Genomic DNA, 26381 nt, shown 5'->3' on the forward strand with positions numbered 1-26381 from the left:
AATTAACCATCAGATGAATCGCGATGGTCCAATGGGTAAGTCAAGTGCACAGGCAGGTGCTATGTGGGGTTGCCACAGCTGAGTGCTCTCTGGTGACCAGTCAATAATGCATGGAGTTATACACCCCCAAATAATGTTTATTGAATGCAGAGGTTCATACAGGGAACCACAGAAATAGTGTTCAAAAGATTTTCAATGATCATTATTTTTTTGGCTTAAGCAATAGAAATTTATTTTCTCGTAGTTCTAGAGGCTGGCAAGTCCAAGATTAGGAGCCAGCCAAGTCAGTTCTGGTGCGAGCTCTCTTCCTGACTTGCAGATGGCTGCTTTCTCACTGTGTCCTCACATGGCAAAGAGTGATCAATTTTTTAACACATTTAATTTTTTTAGAGCACTTTTAGGTTTACAGAAAAACTGTTCAGAAAGTACAAAGAGTTCCCATCTATCTTACTTCCCACCTTCTGGCCCCAGTTTCTCCTATTATTATCATCTTTTCCAGAAGGTCATATAGTTAGAATTATACAGCACAGACCCCTTTCAGACTGGCTTCTTTCACTTTACAATATACATTTAAGGTGCCTGCATGTCCATGGCTTGATAGCTCATTTGTTTTTATTGCTGAATAATATTCCATTGTATGGATGTGCCACAGTTCATTTATCCTTTCACCTATTGAAGGACATCTTGGATGTTTTCAACTTTTGGCAATTATAAATAAAGCTGCTATAAACATTTGTGTGTAGGTTTTATGTGGACATAGTTTTCAACCCATTTGGGTTAATACCTAGGAGCATAATTGCTGGACTGTACGGTAACCATGTGTTTAGCTTTGTAAGAAACTACCAAACTGTCTTCCAAAGTGGCTGTACCATTTTACATTCTGACCAGCAATGAATGGGAGTTCCTGTTGCTCCACATCCTTGTCAGCATTTAGTGTTGTCAGTATTTTGAATTTTAGCTATCTAATAGGTGTGTAGTAGTACCTACAGAAATCTGTTCAGATCTTTTGCCTATATTTAAATTGTATTATTTATTTTCTTATTTTGAATTTTAAGAGTTGTTTGTATATTTTGGATACAAATCCTGTCTGATATGTGTTTTGCAAATATTTTCTGCCAGTCTGTGGTTTGTCTTCTCATTCTCTTAACAGTGTCTTTTGCAGAGCAGAAGTTTTAAATTTTAATGAAATCCAACTTATCACGCTTTTGATGTTGTATCTAAAAAGTCATCACCAAACTCAGTTACCTAGATTTTATCCTATATTATCTTCTAGAAGTTTCATAGTTTTGCATTTTACATTTGCATCTATGATTCATTTTGAATTAATTTTTATGAATAGTTTAGGTTTGTATCTAGATTTGTTTTTTTGCATGTGGATGTTCAGTTGTTGCAGCACATAAAAAGGATATTCAAAAAAACTATCCTTTCTTTATTAGATTGACTTTGCTTCTTTGTCAAAGATCAGTCTACTATATTTGTGTGGATCTACTTCTGGGCTCTATTCTGTTCCATTGATTTATTTGTCTCTTCTTTTTCTATTACCACACTGTCTTGATCACTGTAGCTTTATATTAAGTCTTAAAGTCAATTAGTGTCAGTCCTCCAACTTGGTTTTTCTTCAGTATTGTGTTGTCCATTTTGGGTCTTTTACCTTGCAATATAAACTTTAGAGAATGTTTGCCAATATCCACAAAATATTTTGCTGGGATTTTGATTTGAATTGCACTGAATCCACAGATCAAGTTGAGAAGAACTGACATCTTAACAATGTTGAGTCTTCTCATCCACCGACAGGAGTATCTCTCCATTTATCTAGTTCTTCTTTGATTTCTTTCATCAGAGTGTAGTTTTTCTCATATAGATCTTGTACATATTTTGTTAGATTTATACCTAGGTATTTTTTTCAATTATCAATATAATGGCTATAAAAGTGCTTAAATTTTTTTTATGAATGCACAGTATTTACAAACATCAATCTTCTGTGGCCAAGACACACCTGTGTGTTTTTCCACTCGTTTTGTGGCTCATCCAAGTGCTATGACCTATGAGTTGGGAGTTTTTTGTTAGTGAGCAGCAGCTACTACCATTGAGCCTGAGACACTACAGTCTCTCCCACTGCCACTTCTTTATTAAGAACTGGATCTTGCCAGTTCTTCCCTGCTATGGCCAATGTTCTCACTCCTCAGGTAAACCCATCTTTCCTTTACTCAAATGCCTCTGGTTGTCTATAGGAACAGGTTCAGATTTGGGAATTTTTGTAGGGGAATTTTAGTCATGCTTTTGTTTACCAGACCTAGAAATTTTGTCTGTCCTGCAGTTCAAATAAGACCTTAGTTGTATGTCTGGTGATCAGCAAATTCCCTGTGGGTCACATCACTCTAAAGTCTGCTTGAGCCCCACTGCTCATGACTGTCCTCATGCCCTTCGTGGCACTGAAGGTTAACTACTACAATCTGTCCTCTGCTGATCCTGGTTCCCATCATCTCTATTTAAACAGAGAGCTCCTTTCAACTGCAGTGTCTTTCACAGCATCCCTGGTCACTGAGAACAGCCACTGTGGTACTTTTCAAAGATGGTGGTGCTTCCTTTACCAGTGATGCTCCAAAAGCCTTGGTGGAGGCCCCTTCAGGAGACACACTTACGAGAGACGTGAGCTGGCTACATGCGAAAATCCACTTCAATATTTCCTTCTTCTTGATTCTTTGGATTTTTTTCTGTACAAATATCAGGGGATTTCCTCCTTCTTATTTTCATTTAGCTGAGTCCAGAAGTCAGTTAATTTATCTAGATAGTATATTGAAACCAGAATCACTGGAAAGTGCCCTCAAACTGACAAATTTAGGTTTATTCACACATATACTTTTCCATTTAAATTAGCAAAACTTTGCAATTCTTTCTATTCCTGGGGTTGACTTTGTAATTGGCCTCCCAGGGTGTGCCTGGATCTGATCCCAAGTATTAAGAATGAGAGGATCAGAGGGGATGGGTGAGGGTTGGAGAAGACTGGCTTCCCTTTCCAAGGTAACTGCCTCAGGTGAGGTCCGAATAGAGTCTCAAACAAAGTTAAGAACAGCCTCATTATTTAAGGGAAAAGGCTTTGCTTCAGCTGCCAAGAGGGGCTTGGGGGTTCCAGTTACTAGGAATTATCCAAATCCTCCTTTAAGGCCCCATTTCTATTCCCACTTTTTCCTAGTGATAACTGTCTCTCACACATGAAATCTGGTGAGGCTGATAATTTAATTGGCTTTGTGATTTTGCAACTTGCAGACAATATTTTGAGTTTTGTTTTTAGCCTTGTGGTTCAAATAATAAAATTTTTTTTTAGCTCTGTTCTAGAAAGAATATAGCTTTTTCCAAGTCTTGAGTTGAGAATTTAGGACTCTGAGTGTGTTACTGCTTCTCTTTAAGTGGTCCAGCTTTAAGCTCATCTCTTAAGTTCATTCTTTGAATTCCTCTTACTCTTCATGTCATTTTTTGACCGTGGCCATTTGGTTTCCCAAAGCCTTGTCTTTAGTGGGTACGTCACTCCAAGTGACCATGAGGAGTAATTTACCTAGCTGTTTTTCCACATATGCTGAGGGCTTCTGGCACCCAGATCTTTACAGCAGCTGAATCTCAGCCCTCATTCCAAACCAGGCCAGATAACCGATCCTGGTTTCTTCTCATTTCCTCAAACTTCTGTGCCTTCCAGTCCCACTTTGGGTGATTTTTTTTCTGCCCATTTTCCTACTGTCCTCATTCTGCTTCCTTGAAATGTGAGATAACAATTTTGGGGTATTGACATGACTCTTTTGGAGCCAAAGGTCACTATAATAAGGATGCTCAAGTATGTAGCCTGAAAACAAAAGCTTGGACTGTGTTGAGTGGTGACTTTTCTTTGATCTCTAGGCAATCTCAGGTCTGCTTTTTGTTTTGGCAGAGATGAGTCAACCCCCATTGCAGTTTCAAACTGGAGTGGGATAGTCTTATCACTGCTACCTCATATATGCATATGGGGTTTTCAGATTACAGACTAACCTTCCCTCCACTGGCCTTGTCTTATCCTGCTTCTCAGGCACCTGTGAGATGGCAGAACAAGCACAAATGTGCTCGCCTTGGAAGTTGAGAAAAGAAATGAAGAGACTTTCCCAGGACCCCTAGGTTTGGCCAGTAGCTGGGCCAAGAATCAAATCCACATCTTCCCAGAACTCCACGCTGACCTCCCTGTCAGGTCCTGCGCTAACACTCACCTGCCAGGGCAAGACTACACATGGAAGCTCACATACTATTATCTACACATTTAAATGCAACAATCAAGACATCAACTGTTAAATAAAATATACTCTATCCTCCCATCTTGATAAATTGTCACAGTTTGGAGTCTCTAGAAGCAGATACTGAGACTGAGTTGGCCTGTGGGGTATTTACCAGTAATTAACACAAGGAGGAAGTAAGTAGGCAGAGGGAGATGTCTGTCCCATTGCAATGCAGGCCCCACCAAGCCTCAGCTGATCCCACGGCATGTCCCAGAGCATATATGGCTCCTCCGAGTGCACAAAGATTGGGTGAAATGGCTGGGCCACCTCTCCCCCAGCCCCAGGACTGGGCATGCCTTTGAAGAGGGGGCTTTATGCAGCTGCAGCAAGAGCTGAGAGCAGGGCGACAAGTTCCTCCTCTAACAAATACTCCGTAATAATGACCTGTTCAGCTCAGGAAGGGCAGCGGGGCGAGAAGCCCCCTTTCGCTTCCTATCCTGGACGTCCCAGCCTCATGTCCAACCTCTGATCACCTGCCTCCACAGCCGCCCCTTGGCTCCCCATTGGGCCTATGGGCACATCACACAGGGGCTTGAGCCACTCTGGGGAAGACAGAGGGGCAGGAGATCCCCTGCCCCCAACACCCTGGAAGCGGGCAGGGAGTTCCAGAGTCCCCAGTACCCAGAGACTTGTCTAAAACGGGACAGTGCACATCTGGATTCCTCCGCAAGGGGGAGCAGGAGGAAGCTTCCTAAAGGGGGAGGGGCAGGATAGGGACCCTCTTGCTGGGATCTAAGGTACCACTACCAAAGATCTTACAGAGATATTGGGAGACATAAACGAGAAATTGGTTTAAGAAGGCTCCGAAATTCTTAGAGAAGGAGATTGACTCGGGTTAGTATTAAATACAGGCTTTAAAAAAATCCCATGAGTACCAGAGATTGTTGTTGCCATTAGCCGTATTCCTGGTGTAGCCCTGCCACGGATTCATGTCCCTCTCGGGGGTTCGCCCCTGGTCCAACAATCCTCTCCCGCGGTGGAACCCTCCCTGCGAGTGTTGGTCAGGATCGCCCTCTAATCGCGCCCGCGGCCAGGCCCCTGGGGCCGAGACGAGCAGGGCGCTCTTGGACGCGTGGGGGAGCCCGGGCAGGGATGAGCGCGACCGGGAGCCAGAGGAATCGCGGCCGGAGAGGGAGGAGGCCGGGCCCAGCCTGACGCAGCGGCGGAGGAGCAGGCCACCGCCGGGGCGCCCGGGCCACCGGTGCCAGCCGTCCCTCCGCCTTCTCCTCTCGCTGCTCCGCACTCGTGGGAGTGAGTGCGTCGCGTGCCTGCCGGTCACGGGGTCGGGGCATCGTGGGCCAGCGAGCCCGGGCGGAGGGAGGCGCAGGAGCGCGCGCGACGGGCGGAGGCGGGGAAAGCAGCGGGCGAGGCGGAGGCAAGGGAGGAGGAGGGAGAGCGAGGGAGGGACCCGCCTGCCGCGCCCCAGCTGCCCAGCATGTGTGGCCGCAGGCGCCCGTCTCCGCTGCTGTCCCGGGGCTGAGCCGCTCCTGGGTGTCCGGGACCGTGCGTGCGCGAGGGTGTGTGTCCGCGCGGACCAGCGCCGCGCCGGCCCCGAGCCTCCGGCTCGCTCCTCCGGGCCGCGGTGCATGTTCTCCTCCTGCCACTGTGTGCCGAGAGGCAGGAGGACCATGAAAATGATCCACTTTCGGAGCTCCAGCATCAAATCGCTCAGCCAAGAGATGAAATGCACCATCCGGCTGCTGGACGACTCGGAGATCTCCTGCCACATCCAGGTGCCGGCGGCGCGGGGCGAGGGAGCCTGGGACACGCCGGGGGCAGGGCGGGACCGAGGGGCCTCTGAAGGTGGGCGTGCGCAGGCAGGGGCGAGGAACCCGCTCTGGCGCCTACTAGAAAGCCAGATTTCGTTTCCTCCGCCCTCTGAGGCTGGGAGCCTCACCCACCGATGGGGGCACTGTCCGGGGCAGGCGCCAAGTTCCTGTTATCCGCGCCCGGGCCCCTTCCCCTGGCGTGCACGCTGCGCGCACTTCTCGCTGCGCCCAGGCTGGGGACGCGGAGCAGCTGTCTTCTGGGGAACTCGAATCCTTCTGTCCCCTACCCCGCCAGGAAATGGGAGCTCCTAGAGCCCAGAGGGTCACCTGCATGTCGCCCACTCTTCCTTCCTCCCTTTCTCCAGGTGGAGAAGTCATGCACCAGCCTGGGTTCATTCAGTTCTCTCTCTAGCGCTGGGGCTCCAAAGGTGCCCTCAGACCCAGAGACCCGCTCCCGCTCCTTGTTGCCCCCCTGCCCATGCCCTTTACTTCGTGTGGGGCGGCGGCGAAGTTTCCTGGAGGTGAGAGAGGCCAGGCAGCCCAGAGCTCCAGCCTTGAGGGATGGGGCGCGCGCTGCGCGAAACTGCAGCTACCTCAGAAGGAATCCTATGAAATCCGAGTGTTTCAGAGAAAGGAAAAGGGCTGAGAGACTGACAGGGAGGGAGCCCTGCAGGACCTGAAGCGTCCCTTGGATTATTGGTGGACATTCACTCCCGTCCAAGTTGGAGAAGGGAGAGTTGTTTGGGCAAAGGCAATTTTGCTGGCAGCCCCATCCTCCTGTAGTAAGTGCCTTTGTGTTTGCAGGAGATCTGGTGTGAGCTGCAAGGGCATGTGTGTTCATGCATGTGTGGGTGTGCATGTGTGCACTGTCGGTGCGTGGGTGTGTAGGCTGGTGTGTGCCCTCTGCCATGACCCACTCGGTGCGCACAATCTGGAAAGGTCGTGTCAGGACTCAGCACTATTAGCTTCTGACTTTTAAATCTATTTACTTATTTATCTCGGGGATTTTCTCTTCTCACCTACCCCAAGGCTTGAAGCTCCAGGATTGAGCTGTTTTGTAAATACAGGGCACCCTGCCCTGTCTTGTGAGAAGTGAAGGGGGGCTGCGTCTCTCTGTGGCAGGAATCCCTCTCTGGGCTGTGTTAACCAAGAATGAATGAATGAATGAATGAATGATTTTTTTTTTTTTTTTGCTGGTAGGAGTTTGTGATGGGGGACAGTGGCAACTAATTTGTAAGTTGACAGCTGGACAAGTTTCAAGGCAGGAACTGGTGCCCTATGACCTCCCAGGGAAGTAGGCTCCCACTGAATTTTCTGGAGGATCTTGCATTTCATTCTAGCTAAACCTAATAAAAGGATTAGCAGGATAGGCAGTTTTTCTGCAGCCACAGGGTTGCACAGAAACATTTGGCATGTACTGTCTTGTGTTCCAGAGAGAGTGGTTTGTGCTCTTCGCTTTAAGTCCTAAAGTGCATGTCCAAGTCCTTTAATCCATCCTGAATATGTCGATAATGAGGGGCCAGTGCAGGCAGTGGGGCTGTGGGGTTCTCCTCTGCTCTCTCAGCCATCTGTGTGCCCTGTCCTGGCCCACTTGGAGTGGGCACCACTGGTTTTTTCCCCTTTCCGGACTAAGTTTTCCTTAGAATAGATAAGTCGCCCCCAATGACATGTATTTGTTGTCTGGTATTCTGGGAAACAGTAAATTGTGCCAATCCAATAACAGTTTGGAAAGTTAGAGTTTGTATGGCCCAACTGTTGCCAAAGAGGTTAAAATGCTATGTTCCAAAACGTTGATTTTGGCATTGCTGAAAAAAAAAATCAGATGTTTCATTTTGTGGCACATGTTTTTCTGCCCCTTCTGCCCCTAAATGGTAATTATCATTTAACCAATTAAAATGATTTAAACGATTTTTATTTTGATAATTTTGGACCTTATGCCTTTCTAGAGTATTCCATCCCCAGGAGTTGAAATTGCACTTCTGGGTGTAAGGTCACAAAAAACTTTCCATTTGTTTAGAGTGAGAAGAAAATGATTTTTTTTAAAAAAGAACCTTTTGAAGTCATCAGTGCATGCCCTGGGGATTCCATCTGTCTTTCCTTCCTTCCTTCCTTGCCTTTTTCCTCCATTCCAGGGAATCGGAAAGTTAAAGGGGTGTATGGAATGTCACATAGAGTCACACGCATCCTCCCTCCATAAACTGCACAAAATGTGGGGTATGGATTTTTGTTTGAAAAACAATAGCTTTTAGATGTTCTTTTTCCAAATTATGTAATTGTGTTGGTATTTTGGCAAAAAAAACTCTCCAACAAACAACCTAATGGCCAGTTTCAGCAGCCTGATGGCCATTCCCAGTAGGAGATTCCAAAAGTCACTTGCTCTTTTTTCACAGTGTCTAGGATTCCTACCCATCATGTCATTTGTTTGTGAATGTTTAGGCAGGGTGGTAGAGAAATTCCAAATGAACAGGGAGCAAAAGGAGAGTCTGGGGCACTAGACAGAGGTCTGGGGAAGGGAAGCAGTTGCTTCCTACTGAGCTTTTCCAACTGAGCCAACCCTTGAGTCTGGAGAAGGTAGAAAGACATGGTTTAGCTCTAACCTCTTTCCTTCAGTCTTGCTGTTTCAAGTAGAGTGGAGTCCTAGCCATCTTCTCCATCTGTCCACTTTTTTAGACGCCAGCATGGTATTCACAAGTCCTTCTAACGAACTTGCTATTTTTTAATGCTGACTTTTATTGAGTAAAATCAAGACTTTTCACATTATTCATTCTTCAGCAAAGCCTGGTACACATAGTTGGTATTGTTGGAATTGGCTGCAAATTTGGATTTGGATTTGAGCAGAAATCCTAGCATAGTCTTAGCACATAGTAGGCACTCAGTAAATTTTTATACATGTGGATTAACCTCCTTTCTAGACTGTCAAATCCATGAGTTTAGCAACATTTTGTTGTTGTCATTGTTCATCAAGGAGTCTCCAGTACCTAGATTAGTACCTGGCATATAGTTTGTGCTCAATAAACACTTGCTGAATGAAAGAGTGCCCAATGTTTAGTCTAGCTCATTACCTATCAACATGAGGGTGGCATGACAACATTAGATTGAGAATCAGGAGATGTGTGGTTTAGTTACGTTACCAACCAGTTGAGTGACATTGATTGAGTCATTTGACATTTGGACTCAATGTTTCTTCTTTTATAAAATAAGGGAATTGGGTATATGGATGGCTCCAGTTTAAAAAGTCTATGGTTTATTACCTAAAACCAATTACATCTGAGTAAAACATTGCTATTGACAGAGTAGTTGTATACACATTATCTCATGTGATTTTCAGGACTCTTCTGTGTTATTTCCATTTTATTGATGTTACTGTGTTACTGAGTGTTATTTGAGTCTTACAGATATGAAAAATGAGACTAAGAGAGATTAAGCAATTTGGGTCACCTGGGAAGTAAGTGAATCAGAACCCAGGTCATTTGACTCGGAATCCAGAGCTGTTTCTTCTCTGTAGCACTTCCTCTTGAGACTTGAGAGTTAGAATGCTTTTGTCTGCAAGTAAGACAGTTGTCCAGCTAAAGTGGCTTAAATAATAAGGACACTTATTATCTTACCTAAGGAGAAGTCCAAGGTAGGGCAGCTTCCGGGTTGTTCAGCAGCTCTTCAGCGACCCGAGCGCTTTCCACCTTTCCACTCTGCCATCCTCAGCACACCAGCTATGTCACTGTAGTCATCATGATCATAAGGTGGCTGCAGTAATTCTGGACGTCAGTAGGCACTACCACATCCACCATATAAAAGGTGGTATTTCCTCATGCATTTCTTTTAATCATGAAGGAACACCTTTTCTAGAGGCCCCCATAAACCTTTTCATTGGATCCCATTGACCAGGATTGGGTCATAAGCCCGTGCCCTAGCGGCAAAAGAATCTAGGAAGGTGTGCATCCAGTGTCTTCCACGCTTCACTTTCTATAATGGGAGATCGGCTTTGCCATTATGGAAGGAATAGAGAGGTGTGTGTGTTTGTGTCTGTGGCGTGGGGTGGGGGTGGCTGTTGGCTGAGCAAGCAGTGGTGTCTTTCAGAATAGGTCAAATTGAGTTATAATTATTGTTACAATAAAACTGTCAGGAGAGTTTAGTAAGAAGTTATCTAAACCCTGGCTTATTTCAGGCAATCTTTGTACAATCAAATTCCAGAATAAGAGAAATTATTGGATAATTCCCCATAGTTTGTGTTGCTACATATCAGTTCAGTCCTTACTGAACTGGTGGGTTCTAGGGGCCACACGCCATCTGGTATAAAGCAGGCACCTCCACTCTTGTTGCAGTGGCAGCCTGGCAAAGTGGCTGCGAGCTTGTGTTCTGGAGCACTACTTGCTTGGGTTTGAACCCTAGCTCTGTCATGGACCAGCCAGGTGATTTTGGGCAAGTCACTCTACCTCTTTGCACCTCAGTTTCCTCATCTGTAAAGTGGGGATAATAATGGCACAGACCTCATGGGCTTGTTGTAAGGATTAAAAGTGGAATATTTGTCAAGTGCTTAGTACCTGGCCCATAGTAAGAGCGCAAAAAATATTGACTGTTATCTTAATATTATGTGAAGGTACATTAGAGGTAATCCTAAGTAGTAGGAAGGCTTTGACCTAGAATCTGTTTTTAAGCCCAAACTCCATCACTTTCTGATTGAGCAAGATCTGAAGCAAGTACTGGGCCTCCTGTCTTTCATCTGTAAAATGGGCACAATAATTCTTCAACTGCTGTCTTCCACTGGGTTTTGAGATGGTGTGTGTAAAAGCATGTTGTAACTGTCAAAACATCACACAAATGTAGAGTACTATTCTAATCAATTTAGTTTTTTTAAAAAGGGAGTAGTTTACGGCTCCCTGAGTTTCTTATCTGTTGGAACAGGAAGGGATGGTCACATGCAGACATACATATGTGCTAAATATCAGGCCCCATGAGAATCTTGCTGTGAAATCCAAGCAGATTCCAGCTGACAGCCACACCTTTTCTGCTGGAAGGACAATCCCACACTTTTCTCTATCAAACTCATCTAGAATGCCATTCAGAGTCCACTGAAAATCAGACACAAAAGGAATAGAAGGGAGAGACAGTTTGTTAAATACCATGGCCCAGCTCTGATGTTTTTAGGCCTAGATTACACGTGCCAGCCCTTTGTATTAAGTATATTCTGAAAAGAACTAATGTTATTTCAATGGTCTGCTAAGAGCTTCTCTCCTGATGTCCTCAAAGCAAAGGCAAAGTGTATTGACTGCAGGAAAATGCAATACTGTTAGCTCCACATCAGTTGGACAGTATATCAGCTGGATGCGTTTAACTTCATCTAGCAAATTCTAATTCAAACTAGCTTTAACACTAAGGACATTTACTGGCTCATATATCCAGAAGTCCTGAGTTAAGGTCTTAATTCAAGGAACGCCCTGCCTTTTGTGATGGCTTTATCCTCGAACTGCTATTGAAATGGTTATAGTAGTTCCAATTCTCATATTTTCATAGGATGTCCTCCAGAGGAAGAGAGAAACCTCTTCCAACTCTGCATTCCAACCAAATTCCTGCATTCATTCTGATCAGACCTCCTAGGACTCGTGCCCAACCCTGAACCAGTGACTGTAGTCAGTGGAAGGGAATGGACTGATTAGCTTAAGCTGACCCTGGGACTCAGGGTGGGATCAACTTCCCTCCTGGTGGTGGTCTGCAAGGGGTAGGGGTCAATATCTAAAATCAAGGCCCTCTTCAGAAGGAGGAAGGGGAAGAGGGAAATGACTTGTAGGACGAAAACCCCCAATACCTAGTCTAGATGCTTTGTCTGGGTCAGTGGTTCTCAAAGTTTGTTCCGAGGACTCCTGGAAGTCCCTTTTTAGAGGGTCTATGAGGTTCCAAGTATTTTCAAAATACTAAGATGTTGTTTGCCTTTATTGGGTAACAGTTTTATTGAGATTTTCAACTTAAAAAGAAAACTTGTCTATTTTATCTCAAAATGAGTTTATTGAGGAATAGCCAAAAGAATTGCAACCTTGGATGTGCATGCTATGGCAAGCCATAGGCAAAAAGAAAGGTGGGGAGCTGCTTTTATAGAGGAAAAGGGGGAGTAGGGAGGGGCTGTTCTAAAGGAAAGTCCATTGGGGGAAAGTAACAGTTCAGGATGGCAACAACTTCTCATTGGCTAAGCTGCGGTGTTGAGGTTCTGATTGGCTGGGCTGTTTCCTGGTAGGAAGAGAAATCTTCCTTCTGTAGTAACTTAGTTTTACTTCCTGTCCAAGATGCAAGCCTCAGTCTCTTCCTGTTTGGTGTAATTGATGATGTATGATAGGGTGTGAGAGCTCCCCCACAGGCCTTCCCTACTCCAGTTTAGTTAAGGTTTCTTTTATTAATTTCCACAAGATATAATTCACATACCATAAAATTCACCCACTTAAAGTGTGTAATTCTAATATATTCACAGCACTGTTCAACCATCACCACAATCATTTGTAGAACATTTTCATCATCCCCAAAAGAAACCCTGTGCCCCTTAGCAGTCATAGCCTCATTTCCCCCTAACCCTCCCAGCCCTAGGAATCACGAATCTATTTTCTGTCTCTATAGATTTGTCTATTGTAGACATTTGATGAAAATGATATGGGCTTTTGTGTCTGGCTTCATTCACTATGCATTATAGTTTCAAGTTTATCCATGTTGTAGCATGTATCAGTATTTCTTTCCCTTTTATTGCTGAATAATATTTCATTGTATGGATAGATCACATTTTATCATTTCATCAGTTGATGACAATTTGGGTTGTTTTCACTTTTTGGTTACAAGTCCTTGAAATGATATCAGTTAAATAAAAAACACCCAGTGTGTACATGGAAAATGTCTATATGTGTATTTGTAATTCTTAGTAGTAACTATATATGTGTATGTGTGTGTGTCACAATGTTAAGAGTAGAAGGACAAGGCCAGGCTCTGCTGTAGTAAGCATTTCCCTGTTGTACTTGCTCTCCAGCTGAATCTTGATTTTTTCAACTCTAATAAATAGATAAAGCCATGTCATACATTGAGGCCCGTCTTTTGATTATAGAAAATGTACAGCAACAATGCAGTGTGTAAAATGTAAACCACTTGAATGAGGTCTGTTAGTCACTTGAATTCTTAAGTTATTATTCTTTTTCTAAGTAGCATTTTGGGAAAACTTAAAACATTGTAGGAATGGAAATATAAGAATTTGTCCCGTGGAGAACCTAATATGAGATTCACATGTGAGAGGGACAGGCATTCAGTAGAGAGCATGATATTCTCCTGGTTCCCCCTTTGTGTGGTGAGGGACTCAAGTTGCTCCTTCTATGAAGTATCAGAGAGCCAGATGGGAAGTCCAGAGATGGGGAGAAAAAAGGGATTATGATCAGGAGCCATTTGGGCAGGTTTTGCAAATGAGGTTTGAACTTGCTTCAGGCTACAGGGAGTCAGTGTTCAGCTCTGGGAGGGATGTGTAAGTGCTTCTCAGCCTCTGATGTTCGTGTGGATCTTCTGTGCTCTTGTTAAAATGCATATTCTGATTCGGGAGGTCTTGAGGAGGACCCTGAAATTTGGCATTTCTGATGAGCTTTCAGAGAATGCTGATGCTGCTGGTCTGTGGACCACGCTTGGAATAGTAAGGCGTTAGTGAAATTCATCTGTCTCATAATAATAGTATTAATTTCCTTGAATGTGGGGACTTTTTGGCCCTTATCTCCCTTGATAATGCCTCACCCAGCACATTTCCCTCAGTAGATGTTCAGTGAATGTTTGAGCAAGTGAGTGAATAAAATCCATCCTGTGGCTAAGACAGATAGACTGAAATGCTGATTAGGTACTGATGCTGGGGGTGGAATGGTTCCTTTTAACTCCCCGCCCCACCCCACCCCAGCCAAATCAAGAGATTGTTTTTTAAACAGGATTTCCTGTGATGGCCAATCTGATGAAGTGTTGAACGTCTGTGAGAGGACATGAGGACCGTGATTAACGAGAGACTTTTTCTCCCTCTGGGCCACACTTCCCACTCTTGCTTTCTGTATCCTGGACTCTTGGTGGCATTGCAGAGGAACTCGGGCAACTTCTTGGCACAAACAAATCATTGTGTATAAGCCAGCAGTGCCTGGAAGCTCCCAGAGGCATAGGGGGCCCAGCTGTTCTTACTTGCAGAAGTGACCCCGAGGGGCTGTGACCCCATAGGACAGTGGGAAATGCATTCGAGGTGTCACATAAGCTCTGGAGCTGTTTGCTTAGGTGGCTTTCCCTGAAGGTGCAGGAGGGAAACGAGAGGATCACTGTAGGAAAAAATGAAGCTTGTTTTGAAAAGGAAAAACAGGGCTAGCCCCTGGTGGCGTAGTGGTTAAGTTCGGTGCACTGCTTTGGTGGCCCAGGTTTGGTTCCCAGGGGTGGACCAATACCACTCGTCTATCAGTGGCCATGCTGCGGTGGCGGCTCATGTACCAAAAAAAGAGGAAGATTGGCAGCGGATGTTACCTCAGGGCAAATCTTCCTCAGCAACTAAATAACTAAGTAGATAAACAAATAAGTAAAAAGGAAGAACATTTGTATAGATCAAGCAATTACGTTTTTCAAAAGTGAATTAGTAAAGTTTTTTGAAATAACATCAATCTTATTCGATAAACATTTTAAAAATATCTTCTATATGCCATACACAGAGCTTCCAGAGATAAAAAGAAAATAAAATCACTCATCAAGGGGCTCACATCAGTTGGGGGAAGAGAGACAAGATAGTGACGCGAGGACAAAATGACAGATGCAGGGGCAGGTCTATGCAGGTGGAGGACCATCTGTAGCAGACTGGGGCATCAATAGTATCTCTGGTAGAGATGAAAATTGATTAACAGTGAAAGGACAAGTGGAAGCTATCTCTCTGAAGAAGGGGAAAAAGGCATTCCATGCCAGGTGATCCTCTGCTTGGTACAAAACCCTGGGTGTGAAATGGCATGATTAGCCATGGAAATGAAGGAATGGAGAATCAGGGATTAGTCCCAGGTGCTTGGTTTCAGTGACAGGGGTGATGGCGATGCCACTCCAGGCAGGGCAGGATTGGCCACATTATTTTTAGGGCCCAGTGCAAAATAAAAATATGGGACCCCTTGTTAAAAAATTATTAAGAATTCAAGATCACAACAGCAGACTGTTGAACCAAGTATAGGGCCCTTCTAAACATGGTGCCTGTGCAAATGCACAGGTCACACACCCATGAAGCTAGCTCTGAGCAGCTAGAAAAAAGGAGAAGGAGATTGGGGGAGGAGAAGATGAGTTCCATTTGGGGCATGTTGACTTGGAGGTGTCTCTAGGGTATCCGAGTGGAGAATTCCCAGCAGACAGTCGGAAATAAGGAATGAAAGTCAGCAGAGCCATCTAGTATGGAGACACAGATAGAGTCCTTAGAGTTCATGCAAGAGGCGGTCGAAACTATGTGGTATGAACAAAACCATCATGACAGGTCTTCCCTTGTTGTCTGTGTTTCTGCTTGGGGCATCCTTATAGACCAAACCAATGGATTATGAGCTCTGGAATTCTTTCCTAGAGTACTTGATCATTTTTCCTTTTGTTAGGCAGCTCTGACCTGAACAAGAGCTTCTCCGTTTTCTTCTGCAAATAAGGCAGCCAAATAGAGTTATCAGTGGAAAAGCATTTTCCTGCTCTTAATCCTCTTTTCCCAGCTAACTAACAAATGAAAAAGTCCTGTCTCAGCTTTAAGGTTCTGAGTTAGAAAGCATAAGATTTTCACTCTAGGGAAGCTGATCTTTGAGACAAAGTTATGAACATTAAATAGAGGAAACATTAAAAATTCTCTCAATATGGCTCCAAATTAAACGTGTTGTATGACGAACAGCTTTGCAAGTTAAGCTGCAATAATTTATCTTTTATTTAATATTTATTTATATCTTAGATATCTTCTCTGGCAAATTTTGTTTTCTATTTGATATCCAGGGGATTATTTGAATATTAATTAAAGTAAATTCAAGTTCTGTAAAATTGCTCAAAAAAGTAATCTAATATTAGTAATGTAATGATCTGGGTCTTAGATGTGCAATAGAGTTTTGTCTGAATATATCTATGTACTATGCTAAGGTTTGAAATGTGGTTATTCTGGAGCAGGGGAAAGCAATTAGCATGTTAACAGACCAGGGTTTGGTTTCTTATCCATCACCTCAGAAGCATAATTTGTTGCTTTAGGGCACTAGGCCTTGGTGGTAAGTGTTGGTCTGGAAAGGACTGACTGAACCAGGGTCTTCAAACACAAACTGAAAATTCAAACACAGTATCATTTACTAATGAATTGATAATAAAATTAAGCAGTCTTAAAAATCAGTAATAATTAGCCTTATTAGTAGAAGAGAGGACCAAAACCTAATTGATAAGTTGGCTAATAATTCTTCCTTGATGTTACTAGCTGATGTTGTTTTAGGAGCTAGTCTGTATATGTATTACTGCTCATCGTTCTGAAAATAACGTGATCTGTATCTGTATGTAGGTGTCGTCTACAGTGTTACAGTAGTGTTGAGTATTTACTGGTTCCTTTATTAGCAGCATGCTTTCTTTTCACTCATAAGCCTCTTGATATCCTTGAGTTGTATGTTAACAATGTGCATTAGCTAGTTGATTACTTTGAGATCCAGAGATGTTATGTGATTTGCCTAAGGTCACATATCTAGCTAAGTTAGGATGAGGTATGGTCTCTTGAGTTTTATGTTTGCTCCTACTATTTTAAATACTACCATTATTTTGGTTTTGAATCTTCGTTGGGAGTCTAAATGATGTAGTTCTTTTCCATTGACAACGTTTTTAATAGCACAAGGGAAAAACCATACACTGACCACATTTCTGGGTAAAGCAAGCATATTGATGTCTTAGAACTGTCATCTAAGGACAGGGTTTTAGTTCTCCTCTACTTTCTTTTAGTCAATATGTGGCTCAATATATATCCAAATGATAATTGCACTCGAGTTATCATGTACTTGTGAATATCTTGCCATCTAACATAACCAGATAATTGGAAGATATAGTCCTTTTCCCTTTACACGTTTGCCATGGTACAGACATTGTTTGTAGTTTGAAATTTCAAATTAACTCCCAAGAAATTGCAAAGAAAAAAAAGAGAAAGGATGATGTCAATAAAATTTTCTATCTATTGTCTATGGTAATTAACCTTTTAGTTTTGAGGTTGACTCTGGAAGTGGAAATTTAGCAATCCTAGACCACGGTATTTGGAGGACTTCGAGAAAAATATGAATACGATTTGGTGAGGCACTAGCTGCATCCTTGTCAGGGTCTCTTTGTTTTGAAGGCTCAGGCAGAGTGTAATAAAATCTCTGGAGTCAGGGGTGGAAAAAACACTTCATACCACCTGGAGCCTTGTCAAGGATAACCTCACCTCCTGTGTCCCAAACCTCAAGGGATACAGGGCATCATGGCACGGGGTGGGGGCACCTTGATGACACCTTTTGTCCCCTGATTTTGAAACTTCGTTTCTCCACCAGGTGTAGATGACACCTTCTTGGTTCAGTGCTGAATAAAAGAAAAAAAAGGAGGAAGAGTTGTACAGTAACTTAAGGCAGTGTGAAATCTGAGTTTGCAGCGCCAGCAGCGGTGTGGTAATTTGAGAATAGCAAGTTAGAAGAACAAAGCAGATTTTAATCATATGCCACAGAGAGGAAGGTGGTTCAGGTTTATCTCCAAATTGTACCTCCATTAGAGAAAGGGAGGCTTTTAATGCTATTATCCGATATTTATTGTTAAAGATTTCTTTCTTCCTTTCTGCCAGTCTTTCTTTAGTCCACTCACTGGGTGGGAAATGCCAGCCTGTTTTCCCTCAATGTATTGAGCAGTTGTTAAATATAAAACATTTTCTTGGTGGTACTGGAAATGGAGGGAGGGAGAAAGAAAAAGAGAGAGAGATTGATTTTGAGATTCAGTGTCTTTACCCTTTAGGAGTTTTTGGTCTGAAGGCAAAATTGAAGGTTAAGAAAATGTCCCCTTCCGTCTTTCTATACATCTGTCTGCCCATCCATCCATTCATCTGTCAACCCACCCACCCACTCCTCCACTCATCCATCCACCCACCTGTCCATCCATCCATCTATCCATTCAACAGACATTTATTGAGCGCATCTCTTAAGGACTGGTCTGGGTACCAGAGATACAAAGATAAATAAGAATGTGGTATTTCCCAGTCTAGTAGAGAAGACAGACACTTAAACAGATTCAAGGTTGCATCACTATGATAGAAGAACAACAGGATATTATTGGAGCACATAGAGGAGCCAACAGTACAGCTAAAGAATGGTTTGGGGGAAGGTATAACCCTCCCTTATCTCTAGTCACTCTCCTTCACAGTCACTGCTCCTCAAAAGGATATTCTTTGAAATGGATCACTGATATTTTCTCACTCACATTTAAGTGTGAATAAGAGCATCTTTAAGAACTTTGCTCTTCTTCTTACAAATATCTCAGCAAAAATTGTACCTTGCTATAAAATGTGATTTCAAGAGAAGTCACACACCCCTTCTGTTTCCTACCAGGTTTTCACCCTCAAAGTGTCTCCTATATAGAAATTCTGGAGCAGCCACTGAGGCTCCTAATCCAGCCTGGGAAGGACAGGGTACATTTTCTGGAGGAGATGATGTCTCAGATGAGGATTTTTAAAATTTTTTTTTGTGAGGAAGATCAGCCCTGAGCTAATATCTTTTGCCAATCCTCCTCCCTTTTTTTTTTTCCCTTTTTCTCCCCAAAGCCACAGTAGATAGTTGTATGTCATAGTTGCATATCCTTCTCGTTGCTGTATGTGGGATGCCGCCTCAGCACGGCGGACAAGCGGTGTGTAGGTGCACAACCGGGATCCGAACCCGGGCCACCAGTAGTGGAGCACGTGCAGTTAACCACTGAACCATGGGGCTGGCCCCTGCAGATGAGTCTTAAACAAAAAGTACACATTGTCTGGGCAATAAATTGGGAGAGTGTGTTGAAAGGGGTGCAGTTAGGGAAAGAAGGGCATTCTCGCAGAAGACTCAGCACAGGCAAAGGTGTGGTGTTTGTGGGGAACTAAAAGAAATGCATTATGATTTTGTATATTACCAGAGAGGTCCATGAGGTACAATGGGGAGTTGGCAATTACCTGCTCAGACTATGAAGATGATGGAATGGATAGTCGGAGTCTAGAAAACAATATTGACTACCGTTTACTAGGGAATAATTGAGACAATCCCACTGAGGCATGGTTTGTATGGTTCAATGAACTGAAGAACTGTTTTGCAGTGCCAGCTTGTCTACACTTCCAGAGCTAGAGGTAAGAGGGAGGCATTGGGTGTTTAATCTCAGGCTTTGAATGCCTTAGTGCTTTTTGAAAAGCACCACCCTGAGGAACACTGGAGTTTTCTAGTTCCTAGTTAAGGTTTTAAACTTTTTGTGCTATTTGGTGGTGATGGTTCCATGACCTGTGACCTTCCATGACCTCTGAGCCCAGTGATGAAGCAAGTCTTGAATTACAGATCGGAAAATTGGCGGACTTTTCCAAGACAAGCCACCCCATTAACCTGTTAGGTAATCCTGAGCCCAGCCAGGGAGGGCCTATTAACCTTGTGTCCAACAACCTTGCTATAATCTCTTATTAGTTCTAGGAGTTTTTTTGTTGATTCTTTCAAATTTTCTACATAGACAATCATGTCATCTGTGAACAGTGACAGTTTTATTACTTCCTTCCCAATCTGTATGCATTTTATTGCCTTCTGTTGCCTTTTTGCATTAGCAAGGACTTCCAGTGCAATGTTGAGAAGGAGTGGTGAGAGGGGACATCCTTGCCTTGTACCTGATCCTAGAGGGAAAGTTGTGAGTTTCTCACTGTTGAGTGTGATATGAGCTGTAGGATTTTGTAGCTATTTTTTGTCAAGTTGATAAAGTTCCCCTCTATTCCTACTTTACTGAGAGTTTTTATCATGAATGGGTATTGGATTTTGTCAGATGCTTTTTCTGCATTTATTGATATGATCGTGTGATTTTTGTTTTTTGGTTTGTTGATGTGATGAATCACATTAATTGGTTTTTGAATGTCAAACCTGCCTTGCATACCTAGGATGAATCCACTTGGTTGTGGTATGTAATTCTTTTTATACACTGTTGGATCATCTAATGATTTAGACAAAGGAAATTAACTCCTAAAATTTGTAATTATTGATACATGAACAGCACCTCTCAAATCAGTAATTTTCCTCCATCATTTATTTTGGAGATAATATATTTTCCCTTTAATAATTATTATAGAACATATAATAAAAGTTCAAATAATACAAAAGATTATTTAATGAAAAATAAATCATCTTCCAAACCTGACCCCAGATGTATTTCTCAGAGGTCACCAGTCTCCACAGATTTTTTTGGTGCATCCTTCCAGAATTTTCTGTTTCCTTTCAGGAAACAATATTGACCATCTTTTATTAGGAATAATAACAACCCCATTGAGGTATAGTTTATATGGGCCAGAATGACCTGGAGAATTGGTTTATAGGGTTAACTTGGCTAACACTTCTAGAACTAGAGGTAAGACACGTTGGGTTTTTTGTCTCAGGCTCTGAATGCCTCCAGAAATGTTGGAGCCCACTTTATATGTACCTTTCTCTAAGCTCCTTTATTCTCTTTGGTGGGCTTGTATCTGTGCTGGATGGTTGAAAGTCACATCCGGGTTTCTTGGGATGTCCTCACTGCTTCTTCCATTGCATCATTTTATTTTCCTCCTCTGCAGTGTGACTGGAATAAATGTTCTTCCCTGTGCTCTGCTGGTCTCCATGTCTTGCAGACTTAGGATGCTTCAGAGAGGACCTTTCCTCCCAAGGGCCCTGTTTAAAATTCCACTCCCTCAGTGATGTGTGAAGAGCAGTTGGAGATGCTGAAAGACACCTGATGTTTGAGATGCCTTCCAAGGAACAGTGATTTACATAGATCCCAGAGGACCCCAGACAGTGAGGGGCAAGAAGAAAGGGGCCTGCCCTCGGGGAGGAGGAGACCGGAAAGGGAAGGCCCGGAGATTTGCTCAGTCGTGTGGGAGCGGGAAAGGTATCGGGTGCATGTACGACCACATCGTCTCCAGGCTCACTTTTGCAGGAAGGCTTAGAAAAGTTCTGCAGTCGATCAGTTGATCAGACAGTAAGCATTTAGAAGACCACACAATTTTAATGCCCCATCACACACATACACGATCTGAGTTTTCTCTCTAAAGTGACACTCCTGATCACGTTGCTCCTTGTCACTTTTCATAGCACTTATGGCTATTTATTAACTCTTTCCTTCTTTCCAGTGCGTGCTTGCTGTCTGTCTTCCTCAGCAGACTGAGGGCAGGGATACTGCTATTTCCCAGGGTCTAGAACATCCCCAGGGCCTGGGGCACCGTAGGTGCTCAACACAAACATTGATTAGCTGAAAGAATCCATACATGAACACACTTGACCAAATAATAATGACAGTGGTGACAGGGATGGCCACCATCTGTTGAGTACTTACTATGGTGCCAGCCCCCGTGCCAAGCACCTTTCCTCTCATTTCATCCTAGAAGCAGCCCTATGAAGTGGGAATTAATATCTCTGTTTTACTGGTTAGCAAAATGGACCACAGAGATGTATCCTGTCCCAAGTCACCCAGCCAGTAAGTGAGGGCTGAGATTTGAACCCTGGTCTGTCCAAGACCGAGAAGTTTAACAAATTAAGGCATAATCCCTAGAGATGTAGCCTTGAGTGGTACCTTCAGAAAGGGGGCCAGCCAAAGAGCAGGTTTCTGCCTTCCAGGTGAGGGTCAGGCGGTTAGTAGCAGACCAGACGCCTGCTCTTCAGGAATTGAGATGGAGACACACACACATGCGCGCACACACACACACACACACGGACCTGTCAACACAGCGCCGTGGAGCGGGTTTGTCCCTGATGCAAGTTTGCTGGTTCGTGGTAGATATTTTGAGCAGTTGTGAATTATTTAGATGCTGAGGCAGAAACACTTCCTGGCATTGAATCCTAACTGAAAATTGTGCATCAAATTAAAGTCAAGAGGTTCAGCAGTTATTCATTTATTTTTTCTGTTAACGAATGGGGGAGAAAAAACCACACTTCAGCAGTCAGCCGTGTGTCTCACCTTTTTGTTAGTCTTTCCCAGCTCTCTGGATGGCCCCTCTGTGCTTGCGAGTCTTTTTATTTTTATTATGTCATATGTTGCAAAATACCTGAGAGCCCTTTTCCCCATTCTGGGTGCCCAGAGAGCACTCAGTCTGATCATTTTCCTACCAGGAGAGCTCGAGCCGAGAGAAATAAGAGGCCTAATGAGCATCCTGGTCCTGGCAAACTCCCTCCTTCTCTGGGCTCACCGAGCACCTCTGCCTCCCTCCTCCTCGGCTTTATGCTATTTGGGGATCACCTGAGCCTATTATGGTGAATTTATACAGCACATTATATCTTGTAAAAGACCTCACATTCAGTTTATCGGTCATTTCCTAAGTCACTAAGGAGGGAAGGGGGAGAATCCAAAAGAATCTAGGCCCCACACCCAGGCTTAGCCTAGTGAGGTAACCTGGCCAGGGCAGAACTTTCAAGAGGGACCAGGCATCTTCTTAATGAGGGTGGGCCCTGTTCAGAGTCTCTGAGTGGGATCCTCTCACATCTATTTCTTGAACAGCTTTATTGGGATATAATACACACACCATACAAGTCACTCATTTAAAGTGTACAATATTCAATGGTTTTTACTATATTCACAGAGTTGTGTGACCATCACCACAGTCAATTTTAGAACACTTCATCCCCTCCAAAAGAAACATCTGAACCCTTAGTTGTCACTCTCCCCAACCCCTGCATTTCTCCCGGTCCTAGGCAACCACTAATCTACTTTCCGTCTCTATAGATTTGCCTGTTCTGGACATTTGATATAAATGGGTATCATATAATGTGTGGTCTTTGTGACTGGTGTCTTTCAACTAGCATCTTTTCCAGGTTCCATTATGTTGTCATGTGTATCAGGACTTCATGTCTTTTTATAACAAAATAATATTCCATTGTATGGACCTACCACAATGTTTTGATCTGTTCATTGATTTGTGCACATTTGAGTTATTTCCACTTTTTGGCTATTATGAATACTGCTGCTATGAACACGTGTGTATACATTTTTGTGTGGACATATGTTTTCATTTACCCAGGAGTGGATAGAATTGCTGCTTCACGTGGTTTACGTGTTTAAATTTTGAAGAACTGGCAGGCTGTTTTCCACAGTGGCGGCACTATTTTACATTGCCACCGGCAGTGTGTGAGGGTTCTGACTCTCCACGTCCTCACTAGTAACACTGTTATCTGACTTTTTGATTGTAGCCATCCTAGTGAGTGTGACGTGGTGAAGTAGATTTGCACTGCGGCTTGGATTTGCATTTCCCTGATGGCTTCAACCTGCATCTCGACAATAAATTTTTCCTTAGGCTGCTGGACGTTTTGTGGGGGGTTAACGTTTGAATAGGTGAGGAGAGTGCGGCTGTCTCTGGAGCCCGACTCTCCTCAGGCAGCCTCACAGCCATGGGCCTCCTTCACCCTTGAGTCTTTTCCATCTGGAGGGCTAGGGGTGGTGGACCATGGCCAAACCACTGCCCAGGCCTTCAGTCTGTTAGCTACCTTCAGAGCTGGCCTTCTGCTGTCCTGACCATTTTTAATTTTCGCACAACCCACAAGAAAAATGAAGATTTAAAGCAATTTATTTTCAAAGTCAGTTACAGATGTTGTCCTGTCATACCTACAACCTGAGTTATGAAAGTTTCCAAGGTCACAAGTGTTTTTGTGAAGACACTATATGTCAAGCCCACAACACAGGAGAAGGTGTCTGTTTTCCAGCTTTCCTGTGTCTTCAAGAATGAATAGATAAGCAGAGCCAAATTCTAGGAAATATATTTTTAATTAAATTCTTTGTTTTGCAATAGTTGTAGATTCACATGCAGCTGTAAGAAGTAATACTGAGAGATCCCACCTTGGAAGTGTTTCACTGTGGGAGAAAGTGAAAATTGACTGAGGGACTGGAAAGTGACTCTGGAAGTGTGCAAAGAATTCAAACTCTGTCTGCTGCTATCAGCTTCTGCTTTTCCCAGGATGAAGGCCACATGACCCAACAATCATATGAGCTGCTCGCAAGGATGGTTTGTTACTGACAGCGGCTCTTTAGCGTTGCGATTTATTTTGGCTTAAAGTAGACAAACCTAATATCACATCGCTATCTTCCTGCTTATCCCTGCTCTTAAGGGTCAGTAGCGAATATTGAATCTTTTCTGCCGTGGCTGCTGCTGCCCCAAGTCCGCTGAACTTTTAAAGGAAATTAAGCTTGCCAAAGATCTCACTTTAACTTAGACCTACCCACACTGGAAAAAAAAAATTCTCTAAATGAGGCAAGGAACGTAAATGAGCTAAAAATTATAAAGTTGGCCAGTGTAGTACTTGGCATTCATTTGGGTTCGGTGCTCTCACTGCTTCCACACGTGTTTATAGAATTATCACTCTGTGAGGCACGGCTTGAGGTGCGAGGCTCACAATTAGAGCACAAAACACACAGCAACTCCTGCCCTCATGGAGCTTACATTCTCCTGGGGGGAGACCAAAACATTTAAAACAACAACAACAACAACAAAATAAAATGTGGAGTATGCCAGTTGTTGGTAAAAAGTGGTTGTGAGTGGGGCAGGTGGGAGGGGAAGGGAGTGGGGATGGATTCCAATTTTTAAAAAACTTTTGATACCGTGCCGTACATTACATGCCCAGGACTTATTTGTCTTCTAACTGGAAGTTTCTACCTTTTGACCACCTCCCCTCATTTCACTCACCACCCCCCACCCCTACCTCTGGAAACCACCAATTTGTTCTCTGTTTCTATGAGTTTGTTTTTTATATTTTTTAGATTCCACATATATGTGAGATCGTACAGTATTTGTCTTTCTCTGTCTTATTTCACTTAGCGTAATGCTCTCAAGGTCCATCCGTGTTGTTGCAAATGGTGGGTTTTTCTTCTTTTTGTGGTTGAATAATATTTTTCTGTATCTGTTCTTCCATCGATGGACACTTAGGTTGTTTCCACGTCCTGGCTATTGTGAATAATGCTACAAAGAATATAGGGGTGCATATTATCTTTTAGCTATAGTGATTTTGTTTCCTTTGGATAAATACCCAGAAGTGGAATTGCTGGATTATATGGTGGTTCTATTTTAAATTTTTTGAGGAACCTCCAGAGTGTTTTCCATTGTGGCTGCAACAACTTAGATTCCCACCAGCAGTGCATAAATATTCTCTTTTCTCCGCATCCAGTGGATTCCAGTTTTAAATGAGGTCAGGGAAGCCCTCCCTGGGAAGGTGGCGTCAGAGCAGGGATTGGCAAACCTTTTCTGCAGAGGGCCAGATACTACATACTTAGGCTTTGCTGGCCAGCTGCTCAACAACTTTTGAGTGCAAAAGCAGCCTTAGACATTACATAGAGGAATGATCATGTCTGTGTCTCAGAAAACTTCAGTTACAGAAGTAGGGAATAGACTGAGCTTGGCCATGGGCTGCAGTTTGTCAATCCCTGCATTAGAATAAAAATGTGAAGGAGATGAGAAATCAGGTCCTGTGGATATCTGTGGGGAGAGCATTCCAAGAAGAAGCATCAGCCAGTGCAAAGGCCCTGAGGTAGGTTCGTGGCAGGCTTGAGAGAAGAACAGTAACAGTCAAGTGAACAAGTTGAAGAGCAGTAGGAGAAGAGGTGAGAAAGATGGTAGGGCCAATCCTATGGGGGTTTGCAGGCCAATATAAACTCAGTACATGTTTATTAAGAAGATTCAAAAGAATAAGCAATGAACTGCTTTTTTAGCAATTGAAGTGTGACATGCATACGGACAAGAATGCAAAATTAGAAGTGTACAGCGTGACACTTTTATGAAGTGAACACTCTTAGGTGACAGCACGCATATTCAGAAACACCCCATGACTGGCACCCCAGAAGCCCTCTTCATGCCTCCTCTGGGGCACTACTCCCAGAGGGTGACTACCGTCCTGGCTTCTAACACCATAGGTTAGTGGTGCCCGTTGGTGAACTGGGTATAGTTTCCCATAAGAGGCATCGTGCGGTAGGCGCTTGGTTGTCTGCTCGCGTCTGGGTTCTTGTGCACAACATCATGTTTTTGAGATTCCTCCTTGCTGCTGCTTGTAGTTGTAATTCTTTAATTCTCACTGATGTATGGGAGTCAATTCTACGAATATGACATTTAGTTATTTTTTCTACTGTTGATAGGCATTTAGGTTGTTTCCAGTTT

General features: G+C 43.5%; 1 protein-coding gene across 1 annotated transcript in view; it reads left to right on the forward strand.

Annotated features, from left to right (window-relative positions):
• Positions 1-5726: 5726 nt before the first annotated feature.
• The window catches only part of FRMD3 (FERM domain containing 3), a 285395-nt gene continuing 264740 nt past the window's right edge, over positions 5727-26381 (forward strand). The window contains exon 1 of the mRNA XM_087444424.1: positions 5727-6028. Within this exon, the coding sequence (XP_087300550.1) occupies positions 5882-6028 (147 nt within the window). The 5' untranslated portion in view covers positions 5727-5881. The remainder of the gene's footprint in view (positions 6029-26381) is intronic.

This window comes from Ceratotherium simum, chromosome 20 (genome assembly GCF_057802395.1).
Source record: "Ceratotherium simum simum isolate JZ-2026a chromosome 20, ASM5780239v1, whole genome shotgun sequence".
Lineage (NCBI taxonomy): Eukaryota > Metazoa > Chordata > Mammalia > Perissodactyla > Rhinocerotidae > Ceratotherium > Ceratotherium simum.